We start from the raw sequence: 23,283 nt of genomic DNA on the forward strand, positions 1-23,283 counted from the left end.
CATTGTGATACAGATGAATGTACCATGAAACTCCAGCAGTTCTCAGTTAAGATATTATCTCCTAATGTGGATGAGGGGAGGTCTGTGTCTCTGCTCTTTACCTCTGCTTCACATTCCCAGTACTGAAATTGGACTTCCCAGTACTGAAATTTCCAGAAAAAAGCAGCTTTCTTCCTCATTGTCATCCCCTCACATGTACAGACATTCACACCCACACACACACACACACACGCACACGCACACGCACACGCACATGCACACACACACACACACACACACACACATTTACATTTACATTTACATTTATTCATTTGGTAGATGCTTTTATCCAAAGTGACTTACAAGTGAGGTAAAGTACAACACAAACAAAAACACATACACACACACACACAGCCACATAGAGGAATTCCCCTCCCTGTGTCTGCTGGACCAAAAGAGTGTTTGATATGACCCACAGGACTGGAGCCATCCATGTAGGAGACCGCATCTTGGCCATCAACAACGTGAGCCTGAAGGGAAAGCCCCTGAGCGAAGCCATCCACCTGCTGCAGGTGGCCGGGGAGACTGTCACCCTTAAGATCAAGAAGCAAGTGGACAGTAACTGTGCGTACTCCATGGGAGGAGCTGGCCACATTTATGGGACTACCTGACATATGACACATACAGTACCAGTCAATAGTTTTGATACATTTATTCTTCATTTTTACTATCTTCCACATTTTCGAATAACAGTAAAGACATCAAAGCTGTGAAATAACGGAAATGGAATTATGCAGTGACTAAAAATGTGTTAGAAACAAATCAAACCTAAAGTCTTTTAAGTCCTTCAAAATAGCTAAAAAAATATTTTTAAAAGCAAATGCAATGCAATGTAATCAGCACCCAAGTGCAAACCCCTCTCTTTTATATTAGTCATTTTCATGCCTGGATAGTCTGCTCCATGTACCTGTTGTGTAGTGAAATTTGTAGGAAGGGAGTATGAAATTAGAATTATAAAGGAGGAAGAGGGTGGGCATGGGATTTGAAATTTATGTATGTAAGTATATGTGTTCAGCACAGTGGAATAATTTGAATTACTGATTTTCATGCCCCAGTGGAAGGTGGCAAAGTCCATGGGAAAGGGTGATCATTTGTGAAATATTGTTATATTTGCATTCTGTCTCCATGCAGTGCCATGCGAGAAGAAAAAATCGGGGCTTGAAAATGACCTGAGTGATAACGAGGATGAGATGACGGACTCCCAGAAGACCAACAAGCTCTCAGAGATCTATTCCACCACCATTCCCAGTGTGGACTCCGCCATGGAGTCATGGGATGGTTCAGGCATCGACGCTGGCTATGGGAGTCAAGGTGAGGACACAAAACCACATGTGCAGAAGTGTGTTGCTATAATACATATGGGCTATTAATCTACAACTGCCTTTGCAGGAACGTACATCCACCAGGCAGCAGGCATAGCCCTGCATCCTCACGAGTGGCGCAGTGCCAAGCAGAGGAACAATACTCCCCCTACAGGCCGGCGTAAGAACTACCCCTTCAGTGATGGAGGCTTCAGTGAGGATGACTGGGACAAGCCTTCTGGGTAAGCACGCAGAGCCCCAGGCCCTCAGGCTTACTGTATCACCACTCCCGATCTTTAAAGCATGATTAATGGCATCCTGTCCATTATTATCATAAACATTTCTGAGAAGTCTGTGTGAAACGTAAAAACAATGGCAGTGGTGAAACCCAGACACACCCAGATCTAATCTCCACGATAACAATCTTATCTTCCAAAGTCACAGAGAAGGCACTTTCTGACACTGAACAAATACTACACAGTAAAGTGTTTTGTTTTGTTTAATTGTTTTAATGCTTTTCTCTTGCTATATTTGATCATTACTTTTTTTCTTGGTTTGTGTATTTACATGTCACCATGTTGTCTACTTGTATTCATTATTGTGAGAAAAGTATAGATCCAGTTAAATTTTAATTAGGAAAGATAATTTCATGTACTCTGCTCTTTCAGCATTCAAAAGTTAAAGGGTTAACAATGAGTATTGCCAGTGTAATGTCATACTCCCATCATATGGTTCCTTTGAGACTTTTGAGTAGTTTAATTTCAGCTCTTCATGTGACTTTAAGATATGAATGTTTATTTTCTTGTCATCCTGCTGGGTCAGTGATGTGGTTATAGAATATGTGTGATGCTTTTACCATTGGACCTTTAAATAAACACTGAATCAAGTAAGAAAACATTCTGTCACAGATGGGGGTCAGAATCTAATCGTTATCATGGTTCCAAAGTCAACTTAATCTGACAGGTCTGTGGTAACTTGATAATGTCTTTGAGCCAATTACATGATGGAGAACAGATATGGACTATATACAGTAGTTTTCTTTGAAATTCATACTATTAAGAATTTGCTGACTGGCTGTTTTTTCGTTCTTTCACATTGTCCTGTTTCTCCTGTCTGTATTTCTTGTCTCTTTTTTCTCAGGTGTTCTGTCTCTCAGCCCTGAATCACTGTCTCCCATCCGCCTTACTAACTGCCTGTGGGGCTCCTGGTCTTACCCATAATGCATCTTTTTTTCTGTCGCTCTGTTTTCACCAAACGTCTTCCTAAAACCTTCAAATGTCCGCCAGGGACACCATATTTTTTGTTTTTTTTTTTTTTTTGTTTTTGTTTTTTGTATTTTTTCTGACCTTCACATGCTTCTCTACTCCACCTCCTAACTTTTGAAGGCCTTCTGGTTGTAATTTTTTTTGTTTTTTAATAACTGCATGGAGGTTTTTCAGTATTCTAAAGGACACTGCTTTTTGGGCTGCAATAAATAAAGTAAATCTCCTCTTTAAGCTAGGACTGGAGGCTAGGACCCCCTCCCCAGCTCTCCCCTGGCTGCCCAGGGGGTCCGGCTGGGACTCTGCACAGGGGCGGCTTTGCCAGCCTCTCCAGACGGCAGGGTTGCTCATGTGTTCTGGTTCCCTGCATTGACACAGATATGCTAGCCACCCGCACCATGATGGCATCATCCTGGATCACGAGGACAGTTTTTGGTGCCAGGCGCTGGAGGACTTGGAGACCTGTGGCCAGTCGGAGCTCCTCAGGGAGATCGAGGTAAACTGTCTGTGTGTCACCACTGTCCCTCCAGACATCTTGTCATTTTGCTCAGGGAGGCCTCTGAACATGGTCCACGGTTTCACCGAAACTATGCATTCGCCTCAAGAGCCACCGTATTTGCAGAGGAGGTGAAAAAAAGAATGAAAGCAACCAGTCCTGACATGTTGTGTACTAGTGTGATAAGTATCAGTTATAAGTCACACTTGATGTTAAATTTGCGGGTGATGCTTACCTTATTGTGGTGTCTGCTACATGAGGTCAGACCTGGTGTTGCAGTGGGGACAGTGGGACATAAAGAGCTTGATTTGTGAATAAAGAGGATTTGTGGCTCCACTGAATAAAGATACTGGTTGTACCTTTGACAATAGACAAAACATAGTGAGCTCAAGCTGTGACATTTGAGTCAAAATAAATAAGGCCAAAATAAAACAGAACAGTCTGTTTTGCCACTAAGAGGTTTATCGATTTATTTGGAGTTTTGTTTAGCCTCTTTGCAGAGCTCATGCTTAACACACTGAATAAGGCCATTCTCTGCCCCAGGTAGCATATTCATTTCAAGTCTTTTCGAAATAGGCTGCGGGGGAAAATATCAATGCCATCAACTAGCAATGTGAGCACACTGTCCCACAGAGTATCCATTCTGGTGTGCACATTTTTTATTTTCTTCTGTTTGTTCAGTAGAATTGTTCTTTACACATAACACAGTTATTACTTAAAATGGGAATTTGAGAGTCCTACAACTTCTTTTGTAATGTTTGATCTTTTGTTAAGTTTTTGTAGCAAAGTGCTTTTGTGCAACTTCGTGCATGACTTCCGTGGTAGAAATATAAAATTTATGCCTCTACTCTATGCCACTTTATGCCTGTACTTGTAATACAGCTTAAGGGTACAGCTTTTGCATTTTTAATATCCTGTAACTATCCACCCTGCCTCGAGTAGACACACAAAGCAGAGAGATCGGCAATCACCAACATAACAGATAACAGACAATGGCGGAGAATGCAGCACCTCGAAACACAACACATTATCAAGCCAGATGAACAGTCCTGCCATGACTGAACTTTGGAGAATTCAGCCTGAAATGGCAATAGCACATGGAAACCCAGAACCCCCCAGTGGCTATTTAACTTTGCAAAAACAAAGCTGGCTTGTCTGTTTTGGTTAGAGCAGAAATAATAGTGCATGGTCTCATGTTTTCTCATTTCATCATGAGAGCATGCGCTTGCATGAGAGCATGCATTTACATGATGGTTGTATACAGTTGGGATGTGCTGATTAGTTGGTAAATATGGATATCTGAACAACTTTGAACAATTTTCTATCTTTGACTACCATATGACTATTTTGGAAGATATCTATTGTGTGTAACAGTGAGTCATTTGTGATTATATTTTAATTGGATAGAACTACTACCAATCAATACATAAACTATGCAACTGGAGTACATTTCTCTGATCCACTCCTCTAAGCTGTGTATCACTGTGTATCACACACACACACACACACACACACACACACACACACTCTCTCTCTCTCTCTCTCTCTCTCTTTCTCTCTCTCTCTCTCTCTCCCTCTCTGTCTCTCTCTTTCACTTCAGTGACACTAATCTACTGATCACCAAGCTGTTGCTCAGCCTTGTCAACAAGTGAATAAAAGGTCCTTGTCAGTTACACATTTTTTCTGTATATCCTACCATAACAACTCTGTTTCATTAGAAGAGGACAGTGTTGCTTTGCTTTGATAGCTTTGAGTATGAATTGTGGCATCTGCAACTCAACTGGGCTGGCAGCAGTAGCAAGGAAGCTAGCTAGCAAGTATGACTAGCTTGCTCTCTCCCTAAGGAAGAATGAACTGAATAGGTGATGGTGTGGTATAATGGGGGGCAGTGTAGTATAGTGGTAGGGTGCAGGGCTTGTAACCAAAAGGTTGTTCTCCACTGGGGCACTGCTGCTGTATCCTTGGGCAAGGTATTATAATTACCTCAGTAAATTTCCTGTATAACATGTAAAAATGGTAACCTATTGTATGTTATTTCCTCTAGACAAGAGAATCTTCTAAATGACAGTATTGTAATGAGTATGCTAGCCTATACTGTACTAAGGCAAACTCTTTTTATTTAGATAGCTAGCATCCCCTTGTTACTGTTGTCAGCAGTTGCCACCATATGAAATTGAGTTGCATTTTTCAACTCAAGATTTCAACTTGAGGGGAGAAAGGAACTGTCATCAATGTCAGGCACCCTGTCATCTTCCCCCAAAACAGTCTCAAGATGAGTCAGTATTATTATATTATAGCATCTAAAGTATTATTACACCAAAGAGAAGAAGTTTGGACAGACTATTGTAGTTAAAAAAGCAAATGAAAAAATTACAGCTATAACAAATTCAGGTGAGCATGTTCTCAGCAATTTACAGTTAGGCAAACTGTTGTGAAACATGAATTCATTGCTTATGCTTAAGCAAGAACAACCAAAAAACATCCTGACAATTACAGCTAAAATTTGATAATGTGTTTTTTGTGTACAACCAGTTTTTCGGTCAAGCTAGGCCTACTTACGTCAATATGTTGACTAGGAATATGGCAACATCATGTGTTCTGGGAATCCTAAGCAATAATGTGGCATGTCTCAATTTATTTATGTCAGAGCAGAAGTTACACTGTATTTCACACTTGACTGAAGTGTGCATATTGCCAGATAGACAGCCTACACCATGACATCATTGGTGTCATTTTCATCCATCTCTTGTGTTACCTTGCATGCCCTTAGCTAGTCTCTTGACGCATATCCAATTACTGTAGTATACAGCATGAGTAACGTGGGGATAATACCCTTAAACATAAAGTCTAAATGATCAGGAGATGGGATACATTCTTACTTCTGGACAGTTAAAAAATAAAGCGCTCTCAAGAAAATCACCAGACTGTTAAATGTCCAAAGGAAAGGTAAAAGGTTCATTATGTTAGATGAAGTATATCTAATAAAACATTCTCATAAATAAAATAAACACATCATCAACAGTTATATACAAATATAGCAGTGTAGCATAGTGGTAAGGAGCAGGGCTTATAACCATGAAGTTGCAGGTGCAGCCCCCCATGGGGACAGTGCTGCTGTACCCTTGGGCAAGGAACTTAACCCAAAACTGCCTCAGTAAATATCCATCAGTATAAATGGATAACATGTAAAAATTGTAACCTATGTACGTCACTCTGAATAAGAGCTTCTGGTAAATGACTGTAATGTAATGATGTGTTTTTGAGTTATGAAAGGAGGTAGTCAATAGTTAATGAGTATCTGACATCTGTGTTCCTGTTCTGGCTACCTCTTTTCTGTAGGCATCAATTATGACGGGCAGCGCTCTCAGTCTGGGTGTGGATGGGACCAAGGCACACTCAGAGCCAGTTAGCCAGCCGGGAATCAGCCCACTGAGGAAGGCCTCCCACTTGCACAGCGAGGCCAAAAACAAGGGCACGTTGCGTGTGTCTGAGAAGACGTGGGAGTCACGGAGGATCAAGGAGGAAATGCAGGAGATCCTGTCCCCTACACCCCTGGAGCTGCACAAGGTACTGCAGGAGGTACCTCCTGCCTGCACAGGGTCACATGGTAGAACATGTACAGTATACAAGGCCACATAATATAACGTACAATACCATTCAAAAGTTCGGACACACCTGATTAAGATAATGGGAAAATGCATTCAAAGATATTTTTATCTATAGACTTTTTATTAAATGCTTTAAATTTGATTCTTAGATAAATTTATTAAACAGTGAAATTGTTGCCTGTGTATGAATTTCTTTCCAAAAAAATTTTATTTTTAAAGTTTATTTTTTGGCTACTTTGAAGAATCTAAAATATACAATAGTTTTGATTTGTTAACACTTTTTTGGTCACTGCATAATTCCAGTTGTATTATTTCATAGTTTTGATGTCTTATTCTAAATGTGGAAAATAGTAAAAATAAAGAAAAACTCCTCTGTGAGTAGGAGTGTCCAAACATTTGACTGTTACTGTATATGCACATGGTCACGTAATATAGTGCGTGCTAATGGGCATTTTGCATTGCTAGTGTAAGGACATAGGTTTTGTGGTATCTGATAGGTCTGCACTGACCTGTAAATACCTTCTCTTTCACCACTTGCAGGTGACAGTGATGAAAGACCCAGAGAGTGATGACTTCGGCTTCAGTGTATCGGATGGCTTCTTGGAGAAAGGCGTTTACGTCAACATGATTCGCCCTGAGGGGCCCGCCGACCGTGCGGGACTTAAACCCTATGACAGGATTCTACAGGTGTTATGGCCGAATCCCTCTTCAATGCACCCTCAAAAGCCAAGTGTTTTTCCAGTGGCCGTCTTTGTATTTCTCGCCTGAGTGTAACAGTCACGCTGTTAAATATAAACCAAGCCTGATATAGCGAGGGCAGACAGGAAGTGTTTGCCAAAAGCAAATTTTCATAGTGAGGTCATTGTGAGTTAAAAAGGAGTTCCACTGTGCAACATTCTATTGGATATCATGCAAAAACACAGTGTGGAACGAGTGGAGTTGGAGCTTTTCAGAGGTGACATATAATCACTGTTCAATTCAGTAAAGACAACACTTTTTCCAGACTGCAGGGAGACTTCTTACTCACCCTCAGTATGAGCCCCACTGGCCTTGAATAGGATCTGGGATTGATCAAATCTGTGTAAAGTTAATAAATGCTCGGTATATTAGTTTATGAATCGGAGCCAGAGAAAACAAGATAGAACAGATTGTGTTAAACCACTGGGAGGTGTGTCAAATATGGTCCAGCAGCTTAATAACATCCATATTTTTCACCAAATCTGCCTTCATTATCTGTTTTAAATTTCCTGGATATTTTTATACCTTTGCAATATTGAAAAAAAGAATACAGGAAATTTAAAGTAGAAATAATGAAAATGGTTCTGATTACAAAGTGCATTTAATAAGGCCCAGTTCTTTAAAATGTATAAATAACTACTTTTGAGTTCCACTACTTGGAATAAAAGCATTTAATATCTTTAAACCTGTCAAAAAATAAAAGTTTTAATCACAGAATGGAGGCATTTCAAGACCTAAATTGTTAGTGTCCCAGGTTGTGTTTCCAGATCCCAGCCACAGGCCAGAAGTCAAATCGCTCAGACCATAGTTTTCTTTGATGAGGTTAACCTCAGCTGTTGGAAAGCTACCGTCCATAGGAATGTTTATTGGTAAATCGTAGTCAGTGGGTTGGTTTTAAGTTTAGAACAAGTCATCATTTAAGGACATAAATTTACATAAATTCCCAGCATGTTCCCCAAGAATTGCAGACTGTGATGTAATCATTCATTCTTGATCAATAGTTGTTCAACAGTTGTTTTGAAAGTATTATTAACATATCCATATTCTCCATATAGAAACAAAAGACATCTCAAATTTACATTGCTTATTTGAAAATTATCTATGTCTTCCTTCTCAAAGTATCCAAGGCAAACTTGGTCTTCCCTCTTATGAGTAAAAATGATAAATCTCGTATCAATGAAACAGATAAATGTGCACTTCCCTGATTGTTAATCATGTGCATCCCTCTGAGAAAACAACCCCCCCCCCCCCCCCCCATGCAGAAATTTTGTAATACTGTGCTACAGAATGTGAGCCTCATATTGGGCTGTTGTCATGCCACTTAATTCATCACTGTCCACGTGGTGATATGTAATTTCTCATGTACTCTACTCTGTCCTCTTCTAAACTCATTATAATCTCTCTGAAGAAAGAAAGTCATTTTTTCAACCGGAAAAACAGGCTTAAGCCACCAGCTATTGGACAGGCTTAAGCTATCTATGTAAATCCTCAGAGATACATTGAAATTTCACACTTTTTTTCTGAGTTTCAGTTCTGTTGCCACCATGAAGAAGCAATACAATATTAAAGGCCCTCACCCCAGTATTAATTCCCCTTTACCATTGGTTAGATGTTACCCCAATTGTAAGCTATCCCCCCCCTCCATGGTTGCCCCATTGTCTTTTCTGCTGTCTTTGTAATGCACTGTAGACTTTGTATTTGTATATAATTCACCCATATTTTGTGTGCAGATAGTCCCCACATTTACACCACTATGTATTCCTGGAAACCCCAGCATAAACCAGATCATCAGGAATTCAGTTTTATTTTTCCATAGACACTACTTTGTAAGCAGGGGGTACATTTCAGGATATTGGCTAGAAATGACTTTTTTTAACAAAAAATAAATAGGAATTAAGCCAAATATTCAGAACATTTTAATACTGTACTAAATTTTTGCTCATGAAGTACAGCATGGAGTACACTATTGTGACAGATACAACATGGAGTGTTGGAATCAAAAGACACAGAATAACTAGATCATTTTTAGATAAATAACTAAATAAATTTTATCAGAGGATGTTTGAGTGGAGCAGTGCAAAATCAACCCCCCCCCCACACACACACACACACACATACACATACACACAAGTTTACTGAATGAAAACAAATTACAATAAGAATGACAACACAACTAACTGAAACCATTTTTCTTTTCACTTTGACACTTTGTTTAGCTTTTTTTCTTGGTCTCATTCTCACTTCCCAGCCTCTCTTTCATTGTTAATAAGGATTTTGTATAAAAGAATTAATGTGGTCATTTTTATGAATAGTGTAAATACCAACTGTCTGTAAATATTGGTTTGTTTTTTTACCTTTTTCACCAGTACTTATCTAGGAACAAAAGGCAAATACAGTGTGGAAAAAGCAATACTTCAATGATATACAGTTGTACAAAGGTCATGTTTTGTTGAAATTCCTGAGTGCATGTGCAAGCTATGAATCAATTCACCAGTCAATTTGGTAACTAGATAATGTCAATGTTACTTAACTTCCATCTGGCATTAGTTAGCCAGGGAGGTTACTGAGCTAATATTGACTTGTATCTAGTTTGTTGAGTTATGCTTTTCTTTTGGTTCTCATTTCTTGTGAAGTACTATCACTGTCAATGTATGACTCCACTGCACTTTGGTGAAATTAATAGAATTTCAGTTTGTAGGTAGCCTTGGAGTTATTTTAAATTAAAAATTAAAGAATTTGAATAACTTTGAGGAATTTGAACTAGTGTCCATTTTGCATTATTGTCAATTTGTTGACACGTCAGTAGACATACATGCATACAATAAACATACATTCACATTAAAATTAGTGTCTGTTACTGAAACACAGGACATTGTGTTTGTGAAACCAAAGAATTATCAGTGATAAGGTTTGTCATCAAAGTCTGTTATAGAACCATACTTGGTATTCATGTTATGAACTGAGCAACAAGAACTTTCTCATGTCTCATAGTCATGATGTTTCTTCACTGTTTGATTTCACCTCTCACAGGTGAACCATGTCCGCACTAGGGATTTTGACTGCTGCCTGGCTGTGCCCCTCATCACAGAGGCTGGAGACAAGCTGGAACTAGTCATCAGCAGGAACCCCCTGGCGCAGGCACCCACGGGGCAGCCGAAGGACTGTGAGGACCCCTCTGCCACACTGCCCAGCACACGAGAGCACAAGACAAGCACCATGGACCTGTGACCATGGTTAAGAGTCAGTGATCCTAATGATTGGCTTCAAATACATCATTCTACATCCCAGAACTGTTAACAGTACAGGAACAGCTTATATCCAGTCTTACCAACATATTTCATAATAAAGGAGGGGTGTTCTTTTTTATTTTATTTTTATTGTTATTTTTTAGTTTCATGTTGTCGCTTTTGTGTCACCCCTCTCACCAATGTCAAACCTTTTTTAAAATATTGTGACAAAGACAGACACTTGAACATTGAACTGCTGAAATCATTTTGTTCATCTGAGCCACAGGTAGCTGAAGACACTCTGGCCTACAGGGCTAGGAAAGCCAAACTCATTCTGCAACAAAGGAAGGAAGGCGGCTAAACATGAGGAGACAGCCTGTTGGTCTGAAGAGGCTGGAGCCAAAGTAAAAAAAAAAGGTGCTGTTTGAGCCATGAGCAAAGACTAAAACCCTTCTGGAAAGAAGGGAGTCCATGTGGAGACATTGTGGTTTTGTGGAGTTTTAATGGCACGGTTTTTGTATGTTTGTGTGATTCTCTTTCAGATTTGATTTCTGTTACATGAATTTAATTAGCAACTTTCTGTGACTGAACACTGCAAGGAAGAAAGGGAATCAGGAAGTGATTACACACAGGCATACACATACACAGTATTTAATTATGATATGCACTTCCTGTTTTGCATTTTATTTCATTATGCCCTTAAATCTAACCAGTCCCTTCCTCACCCCATTCTTTTATTTCAGAGAGTGGGATTGGAAACCTTAGGACACATTTTGCCCTTTCCAAATAAATGCTAGGCGTAGCTGCTACTCATTATTGCTTGCCAAGTATTGCAAACATTTCCCTGCTCTATTTTAAAATCACCTTCCTGAAGAGCACTCTTAGACCTGTGCATACCAGACAGGGTTACTCCAGTCCAACTCTAGACAGCCCAACTATTTCAAGGTCATAGCAGTGATGACCTTAACTAAAAGCAAAGTTTAGCAATCACAAATGCGTATCAAAGCATAATTGTTCCAGACCCCCCCAAATCCCTTTCATTTTTTACATTTTTGCTCGTTTTTACGTTTCCATCACATATTGATGATCGCTCTGTAGAGACATTACTGATTTCAAATATTTCTTGTTACTCTCTTCTGACTCCAACTGGATCTGAGTCATAGGGTTTACATTGTTCTTCGGTTTCACATTTTTCTGTGTTGTGTGTAGCAATAGATCCTCCAGTCATGCTTGATTTATGCAAGCGTGATAGTATTCTGGTGCTTACCATCTCAGGTCATTGGGTCATGCTGACTCTGTCACAACAAACTTAAAGTAGGGTATTAACACAGGTTGATGATATGGCTAATACAAACTAATTGCAAAAAATAATTGGTGTAGGCTCTCAGAATTTAAAGTGAATTGAATTATGCTGGACCATGGTATACAGCTCTGTACTATAGAATAATCCTCAATGCAACCACTTCAAATTATTTACACCCACCACTTGAGGACACTGTAGTATATTAAAAATGTATATTGTCCCCTCATTGGGATTAAGACCTTCTGATAACTTGAAGAAATGAAAAAAAAAAATCTCAGTGTTACATGAGTTACTATTACAGCTTCTGATCTGCTACTGATCTGACCATGAAGTTATTAAAATGCACTTATTTTGTGGCTGATGCTGACTACCAGGATTACATAAATATGTCGACATGTGTCAATTATAACAATGTAAACCAGTTTAATGTTCGGATGAAATTATTATTCCTTTGTGCATTTCATTGTATTGTTTCCTCTTGGATAAATATTTGATCTCATTTGTTGCATTACTCAATTTAAATTATTTACTTTTATTTTTAATATTAGGAGGTGATAGAAGTAATAGTTTCTTGAATACCTTTTAATTACTAATGTCAGCTTGATTCAATTGACTTGTTTCTTTAAATATCACTTGCTGAGACTACAGGCTAGAAGGATCAACTGTTTAGTCAGCCAGTATAGGATTTCTGGTAACATCTACATACAGCTAAAACAGGCAAAAGGCCATATATGGGTGTAGCATTTGCTTGGGACTATCTAGGGACTAGCCTAAGACCAGCTGGTCTCCAGTTTTGAACCACACCTTTTTTGTAGTAACTTCAACTCAGCTGCTTCACAGTTGAGAATAAACTTATCTTAGTGTCATATTTCAAAGCTCCAACTCCATACCAACCAAGGTGTTTTCATTGCAGATGGATCACAGTGCTTGTTCTTCATTTCAGCCATTTTTGCTTTGTTGACAAATTCAGACACTTTTTTGGTGTTTGTATTTAATTTCAAATAAGCTCTTTCACACCATTTAAATAACTGGCAAGGTTTTTAATTTTGCCTTCATTTAGACTCAACCAACATGTAATGTTTGCAACATACTGTTAAGCTCCCAGTCCACTCATTCCACTCAGGAAATTACTACTACTACTGCTATGATGATGATGATGATGGTGATGATGATAATGATTATTGTGATTGTTAGTAATTGCAGTAGAAGTAGTATTACTATTTATCACAATTCATTATTAGGTATTATTATGTGACACTATACAGTATAAAAACCTGATCATCTACAGTGGCATACTGAATTATTTAAAAAAAAAAAATAAAATGATGTGCATCAAAGCAGGAGACCAACTGTTGCTTTGTATAGTGTACTAGTAATATGACCCAGAATATTACATTTGTTATATGTTCAGGCAAGCAGGATGTATAGAGGTTGCCGTATGTCTTATTAATTTATAACTGGGTGTTTTAGGTATGGGTATTTTGCATATAATGCAGAAGGTATTGATGCATTCTGGGAACTGTATCAATTTCCTGCACATTGGGTTTTTACCTGCTTATTTCAGGGCATGTTCTGTTGTGGGTTAGTCATGCTATGTTATCTGTTAAGGGAAGAGGTAGTGCATTTGATTTAAGAACAGTTTTGGTTAGTGGTGAACAGGGTCAGACCCTGAGGAAAACAGAAGGTTTGAACCAGGCAGCATACTTAGAGCAGATCGACGTTGGGGGAGCCCAGTATAGTGTGACGAGGTCCTCAATTTAGTACGTAGTTGTGTTCCTTGTCAAGGATTAGCCAATTTAATATGACTCATCAGTTCATTGGAGTTTAACCATTTTCATCACTGACCTTTTTTTTAATTGTATACACACTATCATTATTGTGTTATTTATACCTGGGGGAAACTAAATATTTGTGTGTTCTCTGCATATTTAAGGAGGTTTCAGTCCTTTATGGAACAGCTCTTTCGCCACCATGTTTATGTATAAACATAGTTCATCCATAACTCATGTAAACATAACTCATCCTCTTCATTCCATGCTGAACTGTTCACCCCCTGAATTTGCTTATGGGATACCAGATTGCACTGTTCTCTCTCTCTCTCTCTCTCTCTTTCTCTCTCTCTCTCTCTGTTGAGCAAATAAGATTACAGATCAGGCAAACTCAGAAATATTTTTTAATCCACCTTTTCAAAGGGTCATGTGAAATCTGTGACTTACCCAGCCTGTGACTTTTGACTCATGCTGTGTTTACCATTCATCGAATTCGCCAGTGCCCTTCAGTGTTTACCTACACCTCTGAAAGACCTTCCTCTCTCGGTCATTTTTCAAAGGTGTACTCTAGGTTATTCCAGTTTGTTCCCCTTTCCCTCACCCAATCACACAGTAGAGGCAACTGTTTGCCATGCTCGACATGTATTTTTTTTTTCTCCTATGGCCAAATGCAGTGGCTGGAGTTTGAGGTGTAGACTCCACAGTACAGGGTAAAGTGTTGCAAGCCATGGCACCATTAAAATACAATGAGGAAAATTAAGTCACACACGTGCACACACACACAATAATAGGAAGCGATTAGGGCTGGATTGGATGAAGGGGATATGTGTCCTCTGAGGCCTCTCTTTCACAATTGTTTTTAAATACGCTCATTCCAGGAGAAAGAGTCCAGCTGAATCAAAAGCTGTTTTTAAGGAAACGACTTTGTTTTTTAAAATGAGTATTTTAGGCCTTGTCTCATGTGGTCAGAAAATTCCTGCCCACGCTCAAATTCTATTTTTGACACTGCACTTCTTATGGTCCCAGCATATCCCCGACCTTGCCAATGCACTTTTATACATAATTATCTGTGGATTAGGACGTACTATTTCTCTGCCCCACAGTATGTTTCTCCCTTGTTGGAAAGCACAAGCAAGATCTATTTGCAATAAAGTTGAAAGCATTCATTGTTTGAGGAAGTTTTTTTTTTTTTTTTGAGAGTGTTCAGAACAACGACGTCTCTGTTTAGTTTACACATAAACCTGGCCAGAGTCCTCTTCCTACCATTTCTACAGAAATGCCTTTTTTACTGGCATGTAACGTCTGAAAACTGTTACAGAATCTGCCCCTAAATCATTTGTTTTATTCATGCATTTCACTGTGTGGAATCCAGCCAGGTCCTGAGGTCTTGTAGCATGCTGAGGGCGACTGTTTTTAATATTGAAGCAGCAGCCGTTTTTTTTTTTACTGAAACCTTGGGTAGTTTTTTGAAAATATTCAAAACCTAACTTGTTGTGTGTAAGTATCTTAATGTGCTGTACTTGACACTGAAGGGTATTGCAGTGTTTTATACGCAATATTCAGTGGAAGCCGAAAATGTGCTTCTGATGGTTTTTACATAGCTTTTTAAGGCTTTAAATGTTTCCATCCCTATGCATTTCGAATTATGAAGTATGTATGCATTGATATTAATGTGTATTTTTAAATGTGTAATATTAAAGATCTATTCTCTGTATAGTATTTTTATATGAAATTTTCTCCCTTGATGTATCTAAGCACAATTAATGAAAGAGTAGTGGATTCATGAACTTAGGTTTGGATGGATGCACATGTAAATATTTATCATTTAATGATAAGGGACTGTAACAAGTAATTCTTTTTTATAAAAATGGAAAAATAAAGAAAAATATGCAATGTGTTGCGCATTTCTGTTTGGCTTGTTTTTTCTCTGAAACAAATATACCTGGAATCTGTCTTTAAAAAGGTATACAAATAATGAATGGGATATTAAAGAACTGAAGCTGTTGATTTTTCCAATTAAAGAAAAGAAAGAATTGGGATCTGTGTGAAAATCTTTGGATAGGAACATGTACCCAGTATTTGTCATTTTATGAGTACATGTCCTACAAAGCATAATGGTCTTTAGAGACTCGAGTGCATGAATATAAAGAGTTCTGCTCAGTAAGTATCTTGCAAGAAAGACAGAGGAGAATTAAACATCACTCTTTGCACATATAATGCACAATTATGCTTATATACACAGTTCCAAGAGCTCATTCATTCTTAATGAGCCATGCAGGGAATCAACAGATGGATGGGGTTACAATGAGTACAATTAACAGAAGAGGTGGTTCTTTAGAGATACAGTGTAAATTGTAAATAATTAATCTAATCATCACCTGTGTACAAATTCATTTTTGCCACTTTTTCACTGCTTGAATTATTTCCAAGTAGTGCAAAGGTCAAATTGAATCTGGAAAAAAAATCTATTGCACCATACTCGAATGTCGTTATACCATTCTTTACATAATGGCTGCTATCAGAGTGCATTCAGAGTCTTAAAACAGCCTTTTTTTGTAATATGATCCGAAAAGTGTCCTGATAACTTTGCATGGCACAAATTCCAGGAGCGCTTTTCTTTTTTGTGAGTGTGGTTCATGGAGTGACATAGTCCCCTTGGCACCTGCTGAGAGCTGTGGATCTATTTATAAGCTTAAAGCTGTGTTTTTCCACCACTGCTCTCCACTCTGCCTGGCAAAGATGGCAGCACTGTTCAGGAAGGTAACGGTGGAACCCTGCTGCTGGAGTGGAGTCCACGTTCACCTTTCCACATTTCCAGTTTTTCCTCTCACCAAGCTGGAAACTTTCTGAAATAGGGGCATTGGAAAAAAGAATGTTGCAACAGAACCAATTTGCACACCAAGGACATGTGGCACATTTAAAGACCCACAGTAGAATTTCTGTTTTGTAGAAATTGGGTGTTTCTTTTTTCAACTATAATAAAACAAAAGTGGAGGATGGACAATAATGATAGGCATAAACCAACCGTAAGTGCCTTGTTGACCAGCTTTGCCCCTTGCAATGTGATCAAGAGGCTACAATCATTGGAGATTCTCCAAAGAGAATGTGCAGACATTAATGAATACATGCATTGTCACACACTGGTACCCTCTTCTTTTGTATGGATTGACAGTTGGAAAAACAGATGCTGTGTGTCAGAGGTCTACAGATGATGTCGGTGTCCTCAGGGAGCACTGACAGAGAAGAGTAAGAGGTTCATAGCCTGGTTACCTAACAAGATTTGTTAAAGCTCCAGGCAAAGTTTTGGGTCAAGAATTTTCAGACAATCCTTATGCAGTTGACCAAACCTAGACAAACCTACAACATCCGCAACCATAAAAATCACACATACTGCTTCCTTACTGTGTTCATGGCATTCCTCCTTCACCCAATTTCCCCCTTTCATTTCCCCTTTTATGATGTTCAGATGGGGGTCACAAGCTCAGCCTGTGGCCAGGTGCAATCCCTTCATCGGACTCCAAGCCAAATTAAGGTACAACCCTAATCACCTCAAATGCAACTTTCTTGGTTTGATTGTATGGAAATGAATATCTGCTGAACAGTATAGTTGTAGGGGATGAGTTCTGCTAAAGGGCAGTTTTTCCTAGTCATCCTCAGAAAGGCAGAAAAAACCAGTATCCTAAATATTTTTTCATTGTTCACACAATACAGCAGAAATCTGCCAATAGATAATACATCTACATATGTGGAGAGTGCCTTCAGACACTCCCGTATCCCTCTATGTAGGAATTGCAATGCAAAAGTGAATATTTAACTCGCTCTTCTTGTTTGTGCAGATGAAACAAGTGGATGCCAGTTCTTCCCAGAAAAAAAGAGTAAAAAAATAAATAGATTCTTGGAGAAAGCTGGCATGGAAGCAGTGGAAAATTTTTTTAATGAAACAGCTCCATATTCTCAAAGGGAAGTTTTATTCTGAGATCTGTCTTCCCCTGAGTCACTGCAAAGTCCCGTAGCGTCAGTTCTATGACACCTTCCATCATGTGGTCTCCTCTGCAAGGTCTGCTGCTTTGTCTGAAATAACTCGTCCTTAACCTCTTAGGGCCAGTGAGGGCTGAAGCATTGGCACTGCAAGCAGCAGGGCCCTGCACAAGACCATTTCCTTTCTGTGACAGTGAAAGCATGCAGCTAAAGGAAGCCAAGATAAGCACAATGCGCAGAAATCATTCAGGCAGGCTCTCTGAGTGAAGGAAATGCCTGAAGTTTTTGTTTCGGTGGATTAATAGAGAGAGTCTACCTTTCTCAAAAGATAATGTCATGTAATAGAACTTAATACTTATTAAAACTTAAAAATAATGAAAAAGGAACATCAATTTGTAATGGATATACTGTATTTCCATCTTGTTTGGATATATCACAACTGAAAATCTGTTCTAGACAGTGAAAAGGCATGCAGATGTGCATGCAACAGTCTTGCAACAGTCTAACTCCAGTCCAGCACAGACAACTTCAGTCTTGCTGTAATAATGTACACAAATAATGTGTTCGACTGAATAAATTCTCATAAGCAGGCAGTAACATTGTTCCAGGATTCAGAGCACTTCCAAACAAAACCCTTCACACAAAACATGTTTTTAATACATTTTTTTATTTTTATTTTTTTCCCTCACAAAGTTGTCAAATTACAAATGTCTTCTATCAAAGCAAATAATACATGTTACTAAAATATGTTTTTTTTTGTCTAGAAATGCAAAAACTATTAAATAATTGCACAGAGCAATGAAATGGAGAACAGTGTAATGTAAAAGTTAGATTTGGTATTACAATACAAGAAAGAGCTTAGGCGCCATTGACAATGGCCCAGCCCATGTTATGTCACCACTGACCACATCAATGCCGGCACAACTGACACATTGTTCATTTTGCCTTGTTCACCACTGTCTGTAGGTTTTCCACAAGTATTGACCAATCAAGCTAGTTCCAAGACAGAAATAAGACATTTTAGTACTTTTAAATACCAAAAGTAGTATTTTCTTTTATTTGTCCTTTTCAGGATATTTATTTTATTTTCATAAAATGCCAGTGTGATATTGTGTGACTGCTTAGAGGGGATAATTTTACCTGTCTTCTGAGGGTATTTAGCTGGTAGCAGCTTTTTGTATCTCAAACAGAGGGTTTGACCATGATAAACAGATACTTTTACAGCCCATTTACTGGTTGTCATTTTGATGGATTAACTCCATAGCCGTGACAGTTAAACTCATATAGTGGCTTATAGAGATTATTTTTGATTGTTTTTCAAGAGGGGTCCTGAGCTATATGGAAAATGTCAGCTTGATAGGTGTCCACATAATAGACAGAATGCCAAATAACAGGACTGACTTCAGTCTTGAAAGCCCTGGTTCATTGATGTCAATCATCATGCTTGCCATAAGCAATGTGATATGATGCATTTGAAAGATTTTTAACAAAGCAGAAGTTTTCCAGTGAGCTATTCTAATATAATTGCCAGGAAACTATCAAGGCTACGCCCAGTTTCCAAGAATTCCATTTTCCATCAACAGCCTATCACTGGATCAGGGTTTAACAGACTGTAGAGCCATCTTAGATTGTATCTCCCAGCTCATCCATGTGCCATCACACCAAGTGGCTGTTTACATTTATGGATGGAGTTTTTGCTCCGTGGTTGCTTTAATAGAAATCTGTCTTTAACTTAAAAAATAGTTATAATAATTGTTCAGAAGCAGAGTCTATGGTGCTGAATGGAAGTGGCAAAATTCATTAGCATTGCAAAGGAAGTGGCTATTTTTCTGCTCCGAATTCAGAGGGGAGGTTGCATATTTGTGCATGTTTTTGGAGGTCATCATAGTCTAGCCAAATCCCTGGGGTATATTTTTCACAGCAAGGCTGTGATGTCACATGTGCACATGTGCTTCCACGCCACTGGCAGGTTTGAAACAGGGGTAAAGCTCTCCCTTTTCCTGTTTTGCTCAGGTTCATGAAGAATCTCTCGAGCAACGCCTCATTCACCCACCGAAAGCGAACTGTGTACCTCTGGGGCGGTACATAATGTTCTCTACCGTCCACACAAGATTGGCATTTTAAGTCATGCATGTATAGAAATATCCTGGCTTGGAACCAGCATTGATGTGAAGTCAGAGTAGAGAGAAAAGGAATGCTGATCACAGCTTTTCCACTGCTGAGAGGTGCAGACTGCACCTGCCCAACTACTCAATCAGCACATGGCTGGAAATTTCAAAAGTGGAGCTGTCAAAATCTACAAAAGAGTGGGCCTAAAAAAATTACCCTGGACCCTGATTGAGACTAAGTGCAGACGGGCTGTTCTGTGCTCAGTCCTTAATGAGAATGCTTTTACTGCACATGACAAATGAAGGCGTTTTCGAAGACAAATGTTTATTTAGAAATAAAAAAAGTTTAGATATTGTAAAACCTGTTTAAATACATCTTTTTTTGTTTACAGGTTAGTTTCAGAAATAAAAAATAAAAACATTTCAAATTGTTTAAAAATGTTGCTTTATGAATTAAAAACATTTTCCCCTTTTACATTCTTAAAAAAGGAAGGGCTGGTATGTAAGATGTAAATGCGAAAACATACACAGGATTGACTTTCTTCCCATCTCTGTCAAAGTGTGTGAACTTCTGACAGCCTGGAAGAGGAGAATCTCTGAGTAGTCAAAATGGAGCCTTTAACTGCATTTGGGTGAATTTGATCTCCCCTTGAGGTCTTTTTATTTGGTTTTCAATTAAACGTCTTTGACATAGCACCATACAGGCACCAAACTAGCTGTTCAGAAGGTAATAATCTGCTCTTGGCTAATAGCATAATGGTACATGTGTTTGGCTGAAGCAATTATTTGTGTAATTGAGAGGCTAATTCAATCTATCTCAACACTTAGCCTGTGAAAGCATAAAAAACAATCAATTTAATGACTGAACTTCTGTCTTTTATGCAACACTTTTTGTTTAAATTATAAATGTGTAGATTGTGACAAAAGTAATGCTTCCTTAAATTCGTTAGCTTTTTTAGATTGTGCTATGGCTAAACACTTGCAATACATTAAATCAGCCCCACACAAAATGTCTTGTGTCTCTTGAATGTATTGTGTTTAGTCTCTAATTCCAAACTTAAAAGTACCAACTATTAGAAGAAAAGAAAGAAAGGAAAATTCCTTTAAAATAGCTTTTTTTCTACAAAGTATTGCACATTACAAATTGCATTTAAGCTTTTGCTGATTAACAGTTACAATGTAAATGGCTACCTCTGTCTTATGTCCTGAAGGTACTTAATGACAGAGTGCTGATGTAAATTATAACATTTTGAATACAAAAAGGCAAATGTGATTGAAAAACAAACAAAATAAACATAAAATATTCTGAATACAATAAAACCAAGAAAAAGAGAGACTATTTTTTGAATTGGAATTTAAATGACAGTTGGGGAAGATTAATTTCACATTCCTTGGTTAGAATGCCTCTTGTGTATATAAAGCATTTAATTGTGCTGTGGCTCTTACTATTGTGTTTTTTTACAATCCATTTAACTATTAAAAATGCATTTATGTTACTCTTTTTAAAAAGCTAGTGGATTTAAAAGTGAAGTTGAAATATGAGGGCTGGGACAGTGTTATTAGGTGAGGGGGAGATGATCATTTTAGCAATTTGGTAAATTGCATTAGAATTTTAAAATAAACCCAATATTCTGACCAATAGTTACCAGGGGAACATTCAATTGAATGAGCTTTTAGACTGCTCACATTTCTGTGGTGAGAGAGATGTTCTGCATTGATGTCATTAGTCTCAATAATGCCAGAGCTTCTCCTGTCATTCAGTGGACAGATGGAGAGAGCTAGATGGTAAGAGTGTATCACGATAGTGTGCTGTTGTGTGCTTCAAATTTGCTGGACAGCTCTTAAGAGCCAGCAGTACAAGAAGGAAAACACTTAAAATACAGGGTATCTCACTGCGTAGAGTGCAAAAAAAGTTTGAGTAAAACACAAATGCACTGGGATGGAAAGCAGTAGTGTCCTTCACGCCAGCATTTACACTAATGGTGTTGTCACTGTACAGTACATAACAGGGAGACCTATACCCCAGCAGCACCAGAGAAGCGTGGGGCCTGGCATCTGCACTGGCTGAGGTACATTCAGCTGTATTTCACAACGAACATCAACAACAACAGAGTAAAATAACCTTACCATACAAGGGCACCTCCACAGTAACATAAAGACATGATTGAAGAGGAGAAGGGGCTTATTTTCTGAATACACCCACATATCGAAGTGTTACTTTCAAACACGATACACATTTAGTTCTTACTGTTAAATATGGCCCTTTTTTTGTTTTTCAGTCCTCCCCAAATAAAACAACAGACCACTTATATTCCACTATCTACAGAAAGGAAGTAAAAAATAGAACATTTCAGTCTATTTTAAGATACTGCCTTATGTGTCTGAGATAAAACTTCCTTCTAGCTACAGCAATAATAGTAGTAGTAGTAATAGTAATAATAACAATATTATAATAAAAAATAGTAAAAACACAGACAGAAAAACCATATGTAACTTCCTCTGTAGAAAACAAAAAAAAGAAGACTCCTAGTGCAGACACGTAGCAATGTAAACCTGGTCCTACGACTATTTCAAAGTTAGCGAATATATAACATGGAAAGCAGGTCATTTTAATCCTCTCATAGAGAGCGCTCACATCATCGTTTCTACAATAGTGTGGGTGGGCTTTATCAAGCCGTTGTTCCCGTTGGGGTCCAGAGGGTACGCCAGCTCATTGCCCTTGGGGCGGTGGTCTGTGGGGCGAGAGCTTGCACCCCCCCTTACCGGAGCAGCCACTGCCTTGATCCGCTATGGGGGGGGTGAGAAAATTTGATGGGACAGGGAGGACGGAGAAAAAGAAACAGAAAAATGTGTGAAGGGGAGAACAGAAAAATGTGTAACTTACGTCACTGAGGTTATTTACCCTGTAATATGCATGATTTGCAGTGCATTAACATATATAGTACAAGGTAAAAAGCAAAGTTTAGTTTGAAGTGTGTCCTTACCTCTATCAGAGGCCCATCAGACTGTATGATCTTAATGACCACCACCATGGGGATACAAATCATGGAGGCCAGGGCAAGAGTCCAGCCAACACCAATAGACCAGTCAGGGTACTCGTAAATCTTGTTGTACGTCAATGGTTTGTATTTGACCAAGGAGAAGATAAAGCAACCCTGATGGAAAGGAAACAGCACATGGAGGTTGTAGTGGCTGATAACAATGTGCCATAGGGGATCAGACACACCTGTGTGGCTACTGATGCATACACTGTATTTACCTATTCCACAATGAAATTACATTGAACTACCGCTCACAATTACAATTTGTCAAACCACTGTGACAGGACATCTTTAGCCAGAACACAGAAGGTATGAGCTCCATAGTGATTAAGTGTTTCAGATTCATATTAATCATTTCTCTTAGACAACAAGACCAGATATGATGTCAAAACTCCGTCTGACATAAATTTTAC

At 38.6% G+C, this 23,283-nt stretch overlaps 2 protein-coding genes across 6 annotated transcripts in view; one reads left to right on the plus strand and one right to left on the minus strand.

The window, feature by feature from the left end:
- The window catches only part of grip2b (glutamate receptor interacting protein 2b), a 76,217-nt gene extending 64,524 nt beyond the window's left edge, over nt 1-11,693 (plus strand). For all 3 annotated transcript variants that reach the window (XM_036531938.1, XM_036531939.1, XM_036531940.1), the window contains exons 18-24: nt 458-603; nt 1,171-1,350; nt 1,429-1,582; nt 2,981-3,098; nt 6,438-6,665; nt 7,247-7,393; nt 10,475-11,693. In XM_036531938.1, the coding sequence (XP_036387831.1) occupies nt 458-603; nt 1,171-1,350; nt 1,429-1,582; nt 2,981-3,098; nt 6,438-6,665; nt 7,247-7,393; nt 10,475-10,672 (1,171 nt within the window). In that variant the 3' untranslated portion in view covers nt 10,673-11,693. The remainder of the gene's footprint in view (nt 1-457; nt 604-1,170; nt 1,351-1,428; nt 1,583-2,980; nt 3,099-6,437; nt 6,666-7,246; nt 7,394-10,474) is intronic.
- A 9,488-nt stretch (nt 11,694-21,181) lies between these two features.
- The window catches only part of slc6a6b (solute carrier family 6 member 6b), a 28,576-nt gene continuing 26,474 nt past the window's right edge, over nt 21,182-23,283 (minus strand). For all 3 annotated transcript variants that reach the window (XM_036530859.1, XM_036530856.1, XM_036530858.1), the window contains exons 13-14: nt 22,814-22,984; nt 21,182-22,616 (exon numbers count right to left, since the gene is read on the minus strand). In XM_036530859.1, the coding sequence (XP_036386752.1) occupies nt 22,461-22,616; nt 22,814-22,984 (327 nt within the window). In that variant the 3' untranslated portion in view covers nt 21,182-22,460. The remainder of the gene's footprint in view (nt 22,617-22,813; nt 22,985-23,283) is intronic.

This window comes from Megalops cyprinoides, chromosome 6, assembly GCF_013368585.1.
Source record: "Megalops cyprinoides isolate fMegCyp1 chromosome 6, fMegCyp1.pri, whole genome shotgun sequence".
Taxonomy (NCBI): Eukaryota; Metazoa; Chordata; class Actinopteri; order Elopiformes; family Megalopidae; genus Megalops; species Megalops cyprinoides.